Source organism: Salmo salar, chromosome 27 (assembly GCF_965601325.2).
Source record: "Salmo salar chromosome 27, fSalSal1, whole genome shotgun sequence".
In the NCBI taxonomy this organism is placed as follows: domain Eukaryota; kingdom Metazoa; phylum Chordata; class Actinopteri; order Salmoniformes; family Salmonidae; genus Salmo; species Salmo salar.
In genome coordinates this window covers 16,139,399-16,158,320 of record NC_138317.1, presented here as the reverse complement: position 1 = coordinate 16,158,320, position 18,922 = coordinate 16,139,399, and the positions used below count along the sequence as shown (strand labels likewise).

The window sequence follows — 18,922 nt, the reverse complement described above, 5'->3', positions numbered from 1 at the left end:
ACACAACAAGTGATTGAGGGGATTGTAACCAGGTGTGAGGAAAACAAGACAAAACAAATGGAAAATGAAAAGTGGATCGATGATGGCTAGAAGACCGGCACCGCCGAGCGCCACCCGAACAAGGAGAGGATCCAACTTCGGCGGAAGTCGTGACACATTCCTGGACCTGTGACCAAAAAGGAGCTACACATGGACAGTACCAAAATAAATGTTCCTCGCAGCAACATCTGCAGAGCTGGGAAGATTGTATCCCCCATATATATAACATTCTATTGGTTGCAAATTCAAAGTTTTGAAGCACTTTCTTGTTTTCTTCTGGCCTTGTACAGTCTTTGTCCAGTTCGAGGTGAGCAATCATTTTTCTGATATCCAGAATCTCTTTTCGGTCATAATAGAGCTCGTAAGAAGCCCGTAAAATGGCAGCCATCTCCTCCGGCGTGTGATAGCTGCACTTTGTTTCGTTTTACCTTTTTCAACCGACATTTCTTTGTATATATCCATAAAAATATTCCAGCTGATTCATGATTTAGACTGGCTGAGAAATGCTTCCTGTCTGTCTCCTCCCAACAAGTTCATTACTATCGGACAGCTGGAGATTGAATTTGAATATTGAAACAAGGTTGCAAATGTCGGAGAGACAGACAGCAAGGTTTATACAAATCTCCGCTGTTGAAAAGTGATATAATGTCTAGATGCTTCTTATAGTGGAGATTATAAAAGTTTATAAAATGTTTGGCTGGGCTGATGACAGTGGATTGCGCAGTCAGATGGAACAGAGTAAATAGGCATTTTAATGTCATATATTTAACTTGTGGAATAGACACTGGCTGGAATGCGGTTTTAACCAATCAGCATTCAGGATTAGAACCACCCATTATATAAAGTTAACTCTAATGAGGACCCGTTAAAATTCAATTGTGTATTAAAGTGGTAAAAGGTTAAGTATTTGGTCCCATATTTGGTCCCATGCAATGATTACATCAGGCTTGTGACTACAAATTTGTTGGATGCATTTTCTGTTTGTTTTGGCTGTGTTTTAGATTATTTGTTGCCCAATAGAAATTCATGGTAAATAATGCATTGTGTAATTAGAGTCACTTTTATTGTAAATAAGAATAGAATAATAGAAAAAGCTTGATGTAGTCATTGCGTGCTATGAATATGGGACCAAATATTAACTTTTTCCTAGTTAATACACAAGTGAATTTGGCCCAATAACAATGGTTCCCTAAAATGGGGGGACTATGTACAAAAAGTGGTTCACCTGATATGGATAAATATACCCTCAAATTAAAGCTGACAATTTGCCCTAACCTCATAGTCATTGTATCATTTCATATCCAAAGTGCTGGAGTACAGAGCCAAAAGAACTAAATTGTCACTGTCCCAATGACTATCCTACTGATCCTTGACTTCGGCGATGTCATTTACAAAATAGCCTCCAAAACTCTACTCAGCAAATTGGATGCAGTCTATCACAGTGCCGTCCGTTTTGTCACCAAAGCCCCATATACTACCCACCACTGCGAACTGTATGCTCTCGTTAGCTGGCCCTCGCTTCATATTTGTCGCCAAACCCACTGGCTACAGATCATCTATAAGTCTTTGTTAGGTAAAGCCCCTCCTTATCTGAGCTCACTGGTCACCATAGCAGCACCCACCCGTAGCACGCGCTCCAGCAGGTATATTTCACTGGTCACCCCCAAAGCCAATTCCTCAGTTGGTCGCCTTTCCTTCCAGGTCCCTGCTGCCAATGACTGGAACGAATTGCAAAAATCCCTGAAGCTGGAGACTCATATCTCCCTCTCTAACTTTAAGCACCAGCTGTCAGAGCAGCTCACAGATCACTGCACCTGTACATAGCCTATCTTTGCAGCCCAGTATCTCTACTTGCACATTCATCTTCTGCACATCTATCACTCCTGTGTTTAATTGCTAAATTGTAATTATTTCGCCACTATGGCCTATTTATTGCCTTACCTCCCTTATCTTACCTCATTTGAATACACTGTATATAGACTTTTCTATTGTGTTATTGACTGTATGTTTGTTTATTCCATGTGTAACTCTGCGTTGTTGTTTGTTTCGCACTGCTTTGCTTTATCTTGGCCAGGTCTCAGTTGTAAATAAGAACTTGTTCTCAACTGGCCTGCCTGGTTAAATAAAGGTAAAAAAAATCTATATATAAAAAAAAAAGAATACTTTTGGAGCTCACTGTATAGGCCCAGGACCAATTACTAAGATAATGCATTCTTACATGTCTGAATTGATGAAAATTAACATTACATGTTTTGTCCATTGTGTACCATTATGTAGAGTGTAACGCTTGCAATGTCACGGTTGTCGTTGGTTTGGTTCCCGCTGGGGTCAGCCACGCAAAAATGTATGCATTCTCTACTGTATGTTGCTTTGATAAAAGCATCTACTAAATGATAATATAAACTAAGCACTAAAACCATCTCCATGTCATACCATGGCATTCAAACATATAACAAGGAGGATGTTCCTTGTTATGGATGTAGAGGTATGTTCAATAGAACAGATTCTAAAAGAAACTCAAACACCTTTCAACGTCATACGAGACGTCAGGGAGACGTCAGGGAGTGATACAACTCTTTAAAAAAACATGCCATCTTATGATATGTCATCTGATGACAAACCAGACCGGTGTTTAATCAACCATGATCTCTTAGGGTGTGGCTAGTCACAGAACAGTGTAGTTATTGGTGGACAACAACACCAAAGACAACAATAAATCATCAGAAACACAGTTCAAACATCCAAATAGGGTCAAGTGTAAGAGTAAGTTGTACAATTCACATCTGATAAATATAAGTTGTTATGATTGGGTCAATGCAAATCTTTAGTTGGAATGTGTCAAAAAATCCCTGGTCAAAACAGTGACACTCGAGGCATCTTGCCAAAATGCTCTGACTGGTGATTCTGCCCTCTGCAAGATGACCTTAAGTTTTCTCTAAACTGAATACATTTGTACCAGTACATGTCTTAGTTTAGTTTACAATGGCAAGTAGCCATTGAATAAGCAGGATGGAGTTCTATGGAAATAATTCACTTCACAGAGGTGTAAAGGAATGCATCAGGCCAAGTTTGATATTTGAATAGTATAAATAAAGGTAATAAATGCACCTGATTGGTTAAGTTTAAGGAAGAATCCTGTATATCCTGTATATATCCTATATTTGATTCTGACTCCAATTCTGGATGGGCTAAAGTTGTAAAACCTATAAAGTGCTTTTCACATTGCTGAGCTGAACAGAGCTGCACTCACAGCACTGTCTCTGTGAATAGGCTGGTGGAAAATGAGTCTTAAAGCTAGTCACAACCTAAAGAAAAAAATCACACCTTTGACGATTAACATACTGTGATGTGTTTACACCTAGCGAGTATAACTGAAAAGCACACGCATACATCCAGGGCAACATACCTTATTAGTCAAGAAGGCGTGAGATAGTAACAATTGGACATCAATTGGCATCACTCTCGGGAACGTACATATTCACAAGTGATACTCACATGTTGCTGGTTAGAATGAAGCTCCTCACCCAAATTTCGTAAATAAATAGTTTGGGTAACACTTTGTGAATGTTGAAAATGTCATCATGTTTAACAACCTTCATATTTTAACATTATTCATAAGGAACCTTCAAAATAAGTTTTTTTTTTCATTACAGTAATTTATTAAGTTATTATTAAGTTAAGTTGAAATAATCTGGTCTGAGTGAACAGTATTGTTGCTGGTGTCACTGACTGGATTAGTCCTGTGCACCACAAGGCTGTATTAGTCTTTGCTGAGCTAAATCCACTGCATAAGCTTCTGGCTCGATGGGGTTTATGTCAGTATCAGTAAAGCAACTCCTGACCACCGCTGACTTAAAAAGTGCTTTATAAATTAAATGTGATTGATTGATTTGATTGGAGCTAATACATATCTTCAGGTATCAGGAAAAGTTACTCAACACGTTACAATGCCATCAACTTCTCTGACCTGGGTTCAAATAGTATTGAGCCTGTCTGGAGTGAGTGCCAGAGGGGCCAACGTATTGGGATCAGACAGTGAGGTATTGGAGGGGGTCAGGCCACACCTCCTTGTTCTTCTCTCTGTACACTGTGACACATGGCATACAAGAACACTGCTGCACATCAACACTGTGTTCTTTTGGGACTACGACAATAGTTTCTTTGTGCCAGGCAAGCTAAATCATCAACTACAGCTAGTTAAAGTATTTGAAATATACTATTTACAGCCAGTTCTGGTTCCAACCCTTTTGCCCTTGTGGCCTTGAGCAAGGCACATAAACCCTTAAACTGCTACCTGGGTATTGCTCTGAGGCTTACCTGGTGCTTCCAGACTGTTGTGTGAATAGTGTGTCAGAGGGTTGGGTACTTTGACAAAAGAAATAAACATGTTTGTTGTACTGATAAAGAAATAGCTTTTCGAGGGGACTTATATTTAGCATATTCCTCAAGAATGATGTTGAATAAATGTGTCATAGTTGTTATGAATGATACTGGAACACTCATCAAGGTGTTATGTATACCCCGCTTTGTTTTAGATTAGCTAATACAACATTGGGATGCAGAAGATTCCCCTTAGTTGAGATTCCTGAAGAAAAAGAGGAACTCCCTGGGAAAGACAGGAAAACTGTGCATCAAGGTTTAACCCTGAATAAAGTGATACTGACAGTCAGCTGGAGAGGGAAAACCTGCATACTTCAGATGCACATTAGTGTTGCCATGAACCTTGCAGACGTTAAATATGCACCCAGAAATAGGTCAATACTATTATGAAACTGCATTCAGATGCACTGTAATTCTTTTACAAAAAGGTAGTGATCTGAGCTTACATCTTCAATCTAGCAGGTCTACAAATATTTCACTCTGTAACGGCGTTCGTCGGAAGAAGGGGACCAAAGTGCAGCGTGGTAAGTGCTCATGATTTTATTTAACTATGAAACACACAAACAAAACAAAAAGCCAAACCGTTCCATCAGGTAGCGAATACAAAACAGAAAACACCTACCCACAAACACAGGTGGGAAAAAGGCTGCCTAAGTATGATTCCCAATCAGAGACAAAGAGAAACAGCTGCCTCTGATTGGAAACCATACTCGGCCAAAACAAAGAAATAGAATGCATAGAATGCCCACCCCACACCCTGACCTAACCAAATACAGAAAAAACACGGCTCTCTAAGGTCAGGGCGTGACACACTCTATAAAATGAATAGGGTTGGTAAGATTGAGATGCAATTAGCTGTGCAGGTGTTACAAAAATAAATTGATAATCATGACAACCTTAACTTTTTGATAGCTTTAATAAAGATTTCAGTTCTTAGACCCTGAGTCCTTAAAGGGGCAATCTGGGATTCAAACAACAACAAAGCAGACACCCCCCCCACCACTTTAGTAAACTTAACCACTCTCAAATTCATAGATGTAACTATGAATGTAAGGACTGACCATCATGATATCAAAATGATGAGGACCAAGGCACCCTTCAAAATACTGAAACACTATTGTAGGTTCATGTTAATGTGAAGTAGAAAAGATTTTAAAAACCTGAACACATTTCATTATTATAGAGAGATACAAGTCCTTAAATACAAAGTTTTTTTAATTCAGCCACAAGATACACATTTTTATTCATTTCTCCAAAATATATTAACTGTGAAGTCCGATATGGATAATAATTCCTTCAAATTAAAGCTGACAATCTGCTCTAACCTCATAGTCATTGTATCATTTCATATCCAATGTGCTGTAGTACAGAGCCAAAACAACAAAATTGTCACTGTCCCAATAGTTTTGTACCTCACTGTATAGGCCCGGTCCAAATACTTTGAAAAGGCATTCTAACATGTCTGAATTGATGAAAGCTAGCATTAAAAGTTTTCAAAGGGCCATTATGTACCATTATGTAGAGTTAGTGCTTGCAATGCCACGGTTGTCGTTGGTTTGGTTCCCACTGGGGTCAGCCACGCAAAAATGCATGCATGCTCTACTGTATGTTGCTTTGATAAAAGCATCTACTAAATTATAATATAAACTAAGCACTAACACCATCTCCATGTCATACCATGGCATTCAAACATATAACAAGGAGGATGTTCCTTGTTATGGATGTAGAGGTATGTTCAATAGAACAGATTCTAAAAGAAACTCGAACACCTTTCAACGTCATACGAGACGTCAGGGAGACGTCAGGGAGTGATACAACTCTTTAAAAAAACATGCCATCTTATCATATGTCATCTAATGACAAACCAGACCAGTGTTTAATCAACCATGATCTCTTAGGGTGTGGCTAGTCACAGAACACTGTAGTTATTGGTGGACGGCAACACCAAAGACAACAATAAATCATCAGAAACACAGTTCAAACATCCAAATAGGGTCAAGTGTAAGAGTAAGTTGTACAATTCACATCTGATAAATATAAGTTGTTAAGATTGGGTCAATGCAAATCGTTAGTTGGGATATGTGCCAAAAAAAATCACTGATCAAAACACTGACATGGGAAGCAACTTGCCAACACTTTCTGACTGGGGATTTTTGCCTCTGCAAGATGACAATAAGTTTTCTCTAAACTGAATACATTTATACCAATACATGTGTTAGTTTAGTTGACTATAGCAAGTAGCCAATATATTAACAGGATGGAGTTCTATGGAAATAATTCACTTCACAGAGGTGTAACGGAACGCATCATGCCAATTTTGTTAGTTGAATAGTATAAATAAAGGTTATAAATGCACCTGACTGGTTAAGTTTAAGGAAAAATCCTTTATATCCTGTATATATCATATATTTTTTTGATTCTTACTCCAATTCTGGATGGGCTTTTCACATTGCTGAGCTGAACAGAGCCGCATTCACACCACTGTCTCTGTGAATAGGCTGGTGGAAAATGAGTCTTAAAGCTAGTCACACACTAAAGAAGAAAATCACACTTTTGACGATAAACATACTCTCTAAAACCTGTGATGTGTTTACACCTAGCAGTTATAACTGAAAAGCGCATGCATACATTCATGGCAGTCAGTGGTTATTATTCAAGAAAGCGTAAGATAGTAACAATAGGTCATGTTGAGTCAGGCATCACACCGAGGAATGTACATGTTCACAAGTGATACCCACATGTTGCTGGTTAGAAATAAGCTCCTCGCACAAGTTGCGTAAATAAATAGTTTGGGTAACACTTTGTGAATGTTAAAAGTATCATCATGCATAACAACCTTAATATTTTAACATCATTCACAAGGAACCTTTATTAGTTATTTTTTAATTCCAGTAAGTTATTATTAAGTTAAGTAAAATTATTTTAAACCAGTATTGTGAACAGTATTGTTGCTGGTGTTACTGACTGGATTAGTCCTGTGCACCACAAGGCTGTATTAGTCTTTGCTGAGCTAAATCCAAGCCATAAGCTTCTGACTCGATGGGGTTTATGTCGGTATCAGCAAAGCGATTCCTGACCACCGCTGATGTAAAAAGGGCTTTATAAAGTAAATGTGATTGATTGATTTGATTGGAGCTAATGCATGTCTTCAGGTATCAGGAAAAGTTACTCAACACGTTACAATGCCATAAATTGCTCTGACCTGGGTTCAAATAGTATTGGGCCTGTCTGGATTGAGTACCAGAAAGATGGGGTTTGCTCTTATGGGACTACGACAACATTTCCATTGTGCCGGTCAAGCTCAATCACCGACCACAGTCCCTTAGAGTATTTGAAATATAGTATTTACAGCCAGGTCTGGTTCCAAACCTTCTGGCCTTGTTGTCTTGAGCAAGGCACATAAACCCCTAAACTGCTACCTGGGTACTGCTCTGAGACTTACCTGGTGCTTCCAGACTGAATCGTATGTCAGAGGGTTGGGTACTGTGCCAGGAGAAATAAACATGTTGTTGTACTGATAAATAAATATCTTTTCGAGGGGACTTATATTTAACATATTCCTCAAGAATGATGTTGAATAAATGTGTCATAGTTGTTATGAATGATACTGGAACACTCATCAAGGTGTTATGTATACCCCCCTTTGTTTTAGATTAGCTAATAAAACATTGGGATGCAGAAGATTCCCCTTAGTTGAGATTCCTGAAGAAAAAGAGGAACACCCTGGGGAAGACAGGAAAACTGTGCATCATGGTTTAACCCTGAATAAAGTGATACTGACAGTCAGCTGGAGAAGGAAAACCTGCATACTTCAGAAAAGTCAATTAAGTACAATGAAGCACGTTTCTGATTAATTGTATTTGTCACCTAATCAGTTTTCAATAAAATAAGGTCAGTACATAACTGTTATAATACTCTCAAACAGATTCTTTGCCCCTCCCTTTCTTTCAATAATTTCTTGTCCATCACAAATATTTTGCCAGAACACCAAACCAGTTTTCCATACCACGTCAGTACCTGGGGATATTTTTTTTTTAAGCTACGTACCTCTCACATGCATTCCTCTGTCCCTCCCTTTTTCATCACCTTTATCTTGTTAACTTTGGTGCCTCCCAAAATATTACGTCACCTGAAATATAGTAATAGAAGCTAGAAATACATTTTCATGACAGTATGCCTACTGTATCAACAATTGTAAGCTACCTCATCCCCATATTGTTATTTATATATATATTTTTTTTTTTATTTTTTTTGTTGCTCTTTTGCACCCCATTATCTCTACTTGCACATCGTCATCTGCACATCTATCACTCCAGTGTTAATGCTAAATTGTAGTTATTTCGCCTCTATGGCCTATTTATTGCCTTACCTACCTAATCTTACTACATTTGCACACACTGTATATAGATTTTTCTATTGTGTTATTGATTATCAGTTTGTTTATTCCATGTGCAACTCTGTTGTTGTTTTTGTCGCACTGCTTTGCTTTATCTTGACCAGGTCGCAGTTGTACAATGAGAACTTGTTCTCAACTAGCCTACCTGGTTAAATTAAGGTGAAATAAAAAAAGATATATATAAAAAAAAGCTTGAAATAGTTAACAGAAAAAGAAAGATAATGAGATTTTAGAGTAGATAAGGTAGATATTGTGATTGTTTATTGTCTTCACCAAGACCTTCCTCAATTGCTATTTGGAGAAATTACAGAAATAGGAGGCTGGCATTGAAGTGTTTGCTGTAGGAAAGTAATAACCTTTACTGTATAATGGAATATATACATGGAAAAGCTTTGATACATTTAAAAAAGAAACTGCACACAGTACAAAAAAAAGAAATACATACAAATATAACAAGGTAAAATGGTCTCATACTTTCTCCTTTTTGAAGTAACAGTTACATGATTTACAGTGCCTTCAGAAAGTATTGATACCTCTTGGACTTATTCCACATTTTGTTGTGTTACAGCCTGAATTCAAAATTGATTAAATAAGAGATTTTACAACATTCTCAAACAGAGAATTAGTGAACATAAAAGTTCAATCAGGAGAAACAACAGGGATTATCCAGTCGCAGTACATTTTAATGATCTACCTTTACATTTTGAGGCATAGAGAAAGTCAAGATATCAGACCAGGGAGTTGATATAAATAATACTCTGAGCAAAAGAGAATGTTTTGGGATTTTCACCCTCCAGACATGATGAAATGCCCATGCATGTTATGTAAATGTAAACATGAGTTAATGCCGCCACTTCAGATCACTCTGACGTTTTTTCTTGTACAGTACCCATTGATTTATGAAAACTTACTTGATAGGTCGATGTCCTCATTGTGGTTTCACTGTCTTGTTTAATACGTTTTATGTATACACTTTATTAGAATTATAAGAATACTTATGAAATGCACATTGTTATGTTTGGTAACATATGCTTGTTTTCCTTATACTCCAATCCCATTCAATGCATTGAACGGATGTGGGTGGAGCAATGTCTACATAAGGGTTCAAATCAAAAATCTCTGACGAAGGCCTCGAGGCCTATATGTAAAGCTTAATACAGAGCAGTGATATTATCAAGAGCAGTGTGTGGGTTTCTTATTTTTTATCATCTTTTGAAGAATATAGAAATTGGATTGGTAAACTTTTGATAGCCAAGATTAAATACTTATGTTTTTTAAGCAGTAAAATGCTGATTTCTCCTGAAAAATTGCAACGCTAATGTGGATTATAATATATTATTTTATGTATTATATTTTATATTACAAAAAATATCCACTTTTGATGAACTACACGAATTACTTTCACAGAATATGTATAGAATTCAGAATGAATTGCTGGGCGGTGGCAGACCATTTGAAAATTTGAAATTACTTTTCCTCTTTTATGAAGTAACATGATTGACGTGATGCAGTAATAGGCTGATTTCTCATGGAAAAAATGCAATGCTGATCTGGATTTTACTGTGTAATTTCACTACGGTGTATAAATCCATGTTCACAGCAGTTATAGTGCCTATTGCGAAATTATTCACACCCTTGAAAACTTATTCACCGAGATGTCTAGCATGCGTAGTTATTCACACCTCTTGATCTGGCACACATAAATGAGTTCAAATCCATTTAGTTGCTTAAAAAGTTACAGATAAAGTTGAAAAGTGTCTACCGTTGCACATTAATAGTGGTTCAAATTACCTGTCAATAAAATTGATATTTTTCTTTCCATTCAGAAAACTGCATCAACTGAGTCCAAAAAAAGACACAGAAAATGACAGCTACTTTTTTTTTACCATGGTTAAGTAGTACACTGAATTTCATTCTGTGTTTATGTTTCTAACTCATTTTTTACTAAGTGCAAACATCATGCCAACTCGTGTATTAATCCTGAATCAAAATATTAGCAACCAAAAATGCTAGATGGTGACAGAATAGACCATATACATTTGGATAATGTAATCATAATAATGAGCAATGATGTACATATTCTTTGCATATGATGTTACAATGCCTATGATTTTTTTTAAATATGTTTATTCTGACATTTCATTGGGGCAATTTTACATTTTGCCTTGTCTACTGTCAAAAGTCTCACCTCGATTAAATACATTTGCAAAATACAAAAAAGGAAAATGACTAAGTTGTTAGCGGTATTGTCAGGCGGTGGGTGTAGCTGGTGCATGAAGTCAGGCGCAGAAGAGCAGAGATGAGTGAACAACGCACTTTACTTGAGAAAACAGCACAAAGTAACAATACCAATGTGCGAACAATAACGGTTGCCATAAAACACGGGCGTTACGAATCCCTTTGGCCCAGCAGTCTAGGGGGGATGGATACGAGACCCGTAACATAAATCATGCAAATTATAGTGATAAAGAACAGTGAGAACCAAAAACCACAGACAACTGAAATCTACTGTCAAACTCAAAAGGTTTATTTTAAACACACGGTAAAGGGTGTGAGAAAAGGGGCTGAGCTGGACCCAAGCAAAGAAACAATAATCAAAAACACCCCTAAGCTAGACTAGCCTATTTCCACAACAGCTAGCTAACTAACAGGATACACACCACACACAAATACAGGATACACACTACCTGTATCCGTAACAACGGGTGAAAACAGCACCCGGAAAAAAACAGCCGGAAACGTACCAACCTTAACAATAAACAATCACACACAAAGACATGGGGGAAACAGAGGGTTAAATACATGACCAGTAATTGGGAAATGAAAACAAAGGTGTGTGGGAAACAAAGACAAAACCAATGGAAAATGAAAAGTGGATCGGCGATGGCTAGAAGACCGGCGACGTCGACCGCCGAGCGCCGCCCGGGCAAGGAGAGGGAACCAACTTCGGCGGAAGTCGTGACAGGTAAACATTATCACACTGCTGTAACGTCTATTAGTTGAATTATATTACTGTAAAAAAAATACAACTCAGGTGTGGTAATCTCAAAAAGGTATTATAGGTAACATTATTAACAATCAAGGGAATTATTTATGTAGCTATAAATTATAATTGTTTATTGTATATAATAAAGATGTCAAAAACTGCACCATGTTGATGAAAGGTAATCTTGGAAATAATGATATTGTGCGCAATGAACATATTAACCATTCATCTCATAAACCACAGTGTTTTTATGGTGGATTGTCCTTGGAGTTCCGACCACAACTGCAGTTTACACAACTGCAGCTCCTACTACAATGACCACAACTGAAGCTGAGAAGGTAAAAATCTGTTGTTTTGCCCCTGAACAAGGCAGTTAACCCAATGTTCCTAGGCTGTCATTGTAAGTAAGAATTTGTTCTTAACTGACTTGCCTAGTTAAAGGAAGGTTAAATAAAAAATATAAATATTTGTAACATATGCTTGTTTTCCTTATACTCCAGGATTTTGTGAGTGTTTTTATTTTGCACACTTATGTAGACATTGCTCCAGCCACATCCGTTCAACGTGTTTAATGCTTGAGGCCTATATGTGAAGCTTAATAGAGCACTGATATTAGCAAGAGCAGTGTGCAGGTTTCCTATTTCTCTCATCTTTTTAAGAATATAGAAAATGGATTGGTCAACTTTTGATAGCCAAGTTTAAATACTTGTGTTTTTTAAGCAGCAAAATGCAGATTTCTCCTGAAAAATTGCAACGCTAATGTGGATTTTACTATTTCATGTATTATATTTTATATTTGAAAAAACATCCACTTTTGATGAACTACGCCGATTACTTTCACAGAATATGTGTGAATTGCTGGTCGCTGGCAGACCATTTGCAAATTTGAAATGCCCATTCCTCTTTTATGAAGTAACATGATTGGTGGGATGAGGTAATAGGCTGATTTCTCATGGGAAAAAATGCAATGCTAATCTGGATTTTACTGTGTAATTTCACTAAAGTATATAAATCCATGTTCACAGCAGTTATAGTGACTGTTGTGAAATTATTCACACCCTTGCAAAAGTTTTCACATTTTGTTTCCTTATTTTTAACATTATTCTTCACAAGCTACTTTTATTCACAGAGATGTCTTGAATTAATAATTATTCACACCTCTTGATCTGGCACAACCTAAATGAGTTGCATAAATTTGCTTAACAAGTTGCAGATTAAGTTGATAAGTGTCCACCGCTGCACATTAATAGTGGTTTATGACCTGTCAATAAAATGTATATATTTTTCTTTCTATTCAGAAAACAAACTGCATCAACTAAGTCCAAAATGAAGACACAGAAACTGACAGCTACATTTTTTACCATGGGTATGTAGTACACTGAATTTTAATCCGTGATCATGTTTCTAACTAATTATTTACTATTTGCTAACTTCATGCCAACTCGTGTATTAATCCTGAATCAAAATATTAACAACCAAAAAGGCAAGATGGTGACAAAATAGACCATATACATGTAGATCATGTAATTATAATAATGAGTAATTATGTACATAGTCTTTGCATATGATGTTACAATGCTTATGATTTTTTTCTAAATATGTTTATTTTGACATTTCATGGGGGCAATTTTACATTTTGCCTAGTCTAATGTCAAATGTCTCACCTCGATTAAATACATTTCAAAATATAAAAAGGAAAATGACTCAATTGTAAGCGCTAAATATTATCACACTGCTGTATCCTCTATTACTTGAATTATATTACCACACTACTGTAATGAAAAATGTACCATCTTTTCAACAACAAAAAAATGCAACTCAAGTAGCTCCTAATCTCAATAAGGTATTATAGGTAATATTATTAACAATCAAGGGAATCATTTCCGTATTTAATTAATGTAGCTATAAATTATAATTGAATATTGTATATAATAAAGATGTCAAAAACTGCACCATGCTGATGAAGGGAAATCTTGGAAATGTTGATAGTGTGCGCAATAAACATATTAACCATTCATCTCATAAACCACAGTGTTTTTATGCTGGAATATCCATGGAGTTCCGACCACAACTGCAGTTAACACAACTGAAGCTCCTACGACAACTGCAGCTCCTACGACAACTGCAGCTCCTACGACAACAACTGTAGCTCCTATAACAATAACTGCAGCTCCTACTACAACAACTGTAGCTCCTATGACAATAACTGTAGCTCCTACTACAACTGTAGCTCTTACAACCACTACAACTGCAGCACCTACTTCAACAACTACAACTGAAGCTCCTACGATAACCACAACTGCAGCACCTGCTTCGACAACTACAAGTGAAGCTGCTACGACAACCACAACTTCAGCGCCTACAACGACAACTACAACGACAACTACAACACCTACTACGACAACTACAACACCAACTACGACAACCACAACACCTACTACAACAACCACAGCTGTATCTCCTACGACAACATCTGTAGCTCCTATGACGACTACAACTGCAGCACCTACTTCAACAACCACTGCAGCTCTTACAACCACTACATATGCAGTTCCTACAACAACGACAACTGAAGCTCCTACGACAACCACAACGGCAGCTCTAACTACAACATCTGTAGCTCCTACGTCCACTACAACAGCAGCACCTACTACAACAACTACAAATGCAGCTCCTACGACAACCACAACTGCAGCTCCTACTACAACTTTAGATCCCACGACCATTACAACAGAAGCACCCACTACGACCACTACAAACGCAGCTCTTACGACAACCGCAACTGATACTCCTACTACAACTTTAGATACTACGACCACTACAACAGCAGCACCTACAACGACAACTGTAGCTCCAACGACAACCACAACTGTAGCTCCAAGTACAACTGTAGCTCCTACCACCACAACTACACCGCATACTTCGACAACCGTAGCACCTACGACCACAACTACACCACCTACTTCGACAACCGCTGCATCTGCTAAAATAACTACAACTGACGCTCCTACAACACCATCTGTAGCTCTTACAACCACTACAACTTCAGCACCTACTTCAACAACTACAACTGAAGCTCCTACGATAACCACAACTGCAGCACCTGCTACGACAACTACAACTGAAGCTGCTACGACAACCACAACTTCAGCGCCTACTACGACAACTACAACACCTACTACGACAACACCTACTACGACAACCACAACTGTAGCACCTACGACAACATCTGTAGCTCCTATGACCACTACAAATGCAGCACCTACTTCGACAACTACAAATGCAGTTCCTACAACAACGACAACTGAAGCTCCTACGACAACCACAACTGCAGCTCCAACTACAACATCTGTAGCTCCTACGACCACTACAAAAGCAGCACCTACTACAACAACTACAAATGCAGCTCCTACGATAACCACAACTGCAGCACCTGCTACGACAACTACAACTGAAGCTGCTACGACAACCACAACTTCAGCGCCTACTACGACAACTACAATACCTACCACGACAACTACAACACCTACTACGACAACCACAACTGTAGCTCCTACGACAACATCTGAAGCTCCTATGACCACTACAACTGCAGCACCTACTTCAACAACCACTGCAGCTCTTACAACCACTACATCAGCAGCACCTACTTCGACAACTACAAATGCAGTTCCTACAACAACGACAACTGAAGCTCCTACGACAACCACAACTGTAGCTCCAAGTACAACCGTAGCACCTACGACCACAACTACACCATCTACTTCGACAACCGCTGCATCTGCTAAAATAACTACAACTGACGCACCTACAACACCATCTGTAGCTCTTACAACCACTACAACTGCAGCACCTACTTCAACAACTACAACTGAAGCTTCTACGATAACCACAACTGCAGCACCTGCTACGACAACTACAACTGAAGCTGCTACGACAACCACAACTTCAGCGCCTACTACGACAACTACAACACCTACTACGACAACTACAACACCTACTACCACAACCACAACTGTAGCTCCTACGACAACATCTGTAGCTCCTATTACCACTACAACTGCAGCATCTACTTCAACAACCACTGCAGCTCTTACAACCCCTACATCAGCAGCACCTACTTCAACAACTACAAATGCAGTTCCTACAACAACGACAACTGAAGCTCCTATGACAACCACAACTGCAGCTCCAACTGCAACATCTGTAGCTCCTACGACCACTACAACAGCAGCATCTACTACAACAACTACAAATGCAGCTCCTACGACAACCACAACTGCAGCTCCTACTACAACTTTAGATCCCACGACCATTACAACAGAAGCACCCACTACGACCACTACAAACGCAGCTCTTACGACAACCGCAACTGATACTCCTACTACAACTTTAGATACTACGACCACTACAACAGCAGCACCTACAACGACAACTGTAGCTCCTACGACAACCACAACTGTAGCTCCAAGTACAACTGTAGCTCATACCACCACAACTACACCACCTACTTCAACAACTACAACTGAAGCTCCTACGATAACCACAACTGCAGCACCTGCTACGACAACTACAACTGAAGCTGCTACGACAACCACAACTTCAGTGCCTACTACGACAACTACAACACCTACTACAACACCTACTACGACAACTACAACACCTACTACGACAACTACAACACCTACTATGACAACCACAACTGTAGCTCCTACGACATCATCTGTAGCTCCTTTGACCACTACAACTGCAGCACCTACTTCAACAACCACTGCAGCTCTTACAACCACTACATCAGCAGCACCTACTTCGACAACTACAAATGCAGTTCCTACAACAACGACAACTGAAGCTCCTACGACAACCACAACTGCAGCTCCAACTACAATATCTGTAGCTCCTACGTCCACTACAACAGCAGGATCTACTACAACAACTACAAATGCAGCTCCTACGACAACCACAACTGCAGCTCTTACTACAACTTTAGATCCCACGACCATTACAACAGAAGCACCCACGACGACCATTACAAACACAGCTCCTACGACAACCGCAACTGATACTCCTACTAAAACTTTAGATACTACGACCACTACAACAGTAGCACCTACAACGACAACTGTAGCTCCTACGACAACCACAACTGTAGCTCCAAGTACAACTGTAGCTCCTACCACCACAACTACACCACCTACTTCAACAACTACAACTGAAGCTCCTACGATAACCACAACTGCAGCACCTGCTACGACAACTACAACTGAAGCTGCTACGACAACCACAACTTCAGTGCCTACTACGACAACTACAACACCTACTACAACACCTACTACGACAACTACAACACCTACTACGACAACTACAACACCTACTATGACAACCACAACTGTAGCTCCTACGACATCATCTGTAGCTCCTTTGACCACTACAACTGCAGCACCTACTTCAACAACCACTGCAGCTCTTACAACCACTACATCAGCAGCACCTACTTCGACAACTACAAATGCAGTTCCTACAACAACGACAACTGAAGCTCCTACGACAACCACAACTGCAGCTCCAACTACAATATCTGTAGCTCCTACGTCCACTACAACAGCAGGATCTACTACAACAACTACAAATGCAGCTCCTACGACAACCACAACTGCAGCTCTTACTACAACTTTAGATCCCACGACCATTACAACAGAAGCACCCACGACGACCATTACAAACACAGCTCCTACGACAACCGCAACTGATACTCCTACTAAAACTTTAGATACTACGACCACTACAACAGTAGCACCTACAACGACAACTGTAGCTCCTACGACAACCACAACTGTAGCTCCAAGTACAACTGTAGCTCCTACCACCACAACTACACCACCTACTTCAACAACTACAACTGAAGCTCCTACGATAACCACAACTGCAGCACCTGCTACGACAACTACAACTGAAGCTGCTACGACAACCACAACTTCAGTGCCTACTACGACAACTACAACACCTACTACAACACCTACTACGACAACTACAACACCTACTACGACAACTACAACACCTACTATGACAACCACAACTGTAGCTCCTACGACATCATCTGTAGCTCCTTTGACCACTACAACTGCAGCACCTACTTCAACAACCACTGCAGCTCTTACAACCACTACATCAGCAGCACCTACTTCGACAACTACAAATGCAGTTCCTACAACAACGACAACTGAAGCTCCTACGACAACCACAACTGCAGCTCCAACTACAATATCTGTAGCTCCTACGTCCACTACAACAGCAGGATCTACTACAACAACTACAAATGCAGCTCCTACGACAACCACAACTGCAGCTCTTACTACAACTTTAGATCCCACGACCATTACAACAGAAGCACCCACGACGACCATTACAAACACAGCTCCTACGACAACCGCAACTGATACTCCTACTAAAACTTTAGATACTACGACCACTACAACAGTAGCACCTACAACGACAACTGTAGCTCCTACGACAACCACAACTGTAGCTCCAAGTACAACTGTAGCTCCTACCACCACAACTACACCACCTACTTCAACAACTACAACTGAAGCTCCTACGATAACCACAACTGCAGCACCTGCTACGACAACTACAACTGAAGCTGCTACGACAACCACAACTTCAGTGCCTACTACGACAACTACAACACCTACTACGACAACACCTACTACGACAACCACAACTGTAGCTCCTACGACACCATCTGTAGCTCCTATGACCACTACAACTGCAGCACCTACTTCAACAACCACTGCAGCTCTTACAACCACTACATCAGCAGCACCTACTTCGACAACTACAAATGCAGTTCCTACAACAACGACAACTGAAGCTCCTATGACAACCACAACGGCAGCTCTAACTACAACATCTGTAGCTCCTACGACCACAACAGCAGCATCTACTACAACAAATACAAATGCAGCTCCTACGACAACCACAACTGCAGCTCCTACTACAACTTTAGATCCCACGACCATTACAACAGAAGCACCCACTACGACCACTACAAACGCAGCTACTACGACAACCTCAACTGATACTCCTACTACAACTTTAGATACTACGACCACTACAAC

The 18,922-nt window shown here is 39.4% G+C and overlaps 1 protein-coding gene across 1 annotated transcript in view; it reads left to right on the top strand.

Annotated features, from left to right (window-relative positions):
- LOC123738737 (uncharacterized) overlaps positions 1 to 18,883 on the top strand; it is a 34,569-nt gene extending 15,686 nt beyond the window's left edge. The window contains exon 5 of the mRNA XM_082970114.1: positions 18,676 to 18,883. Coding sequence (XP_082826240.1) covers positions 18,676 to 18,883 — 208 coding nt within the window. The remainder of the gene's footprint in view (positions 1 to 18,675) is intronic.
- Positions 18,884 to 18,922: the final 39 nt, after the last annotated feature.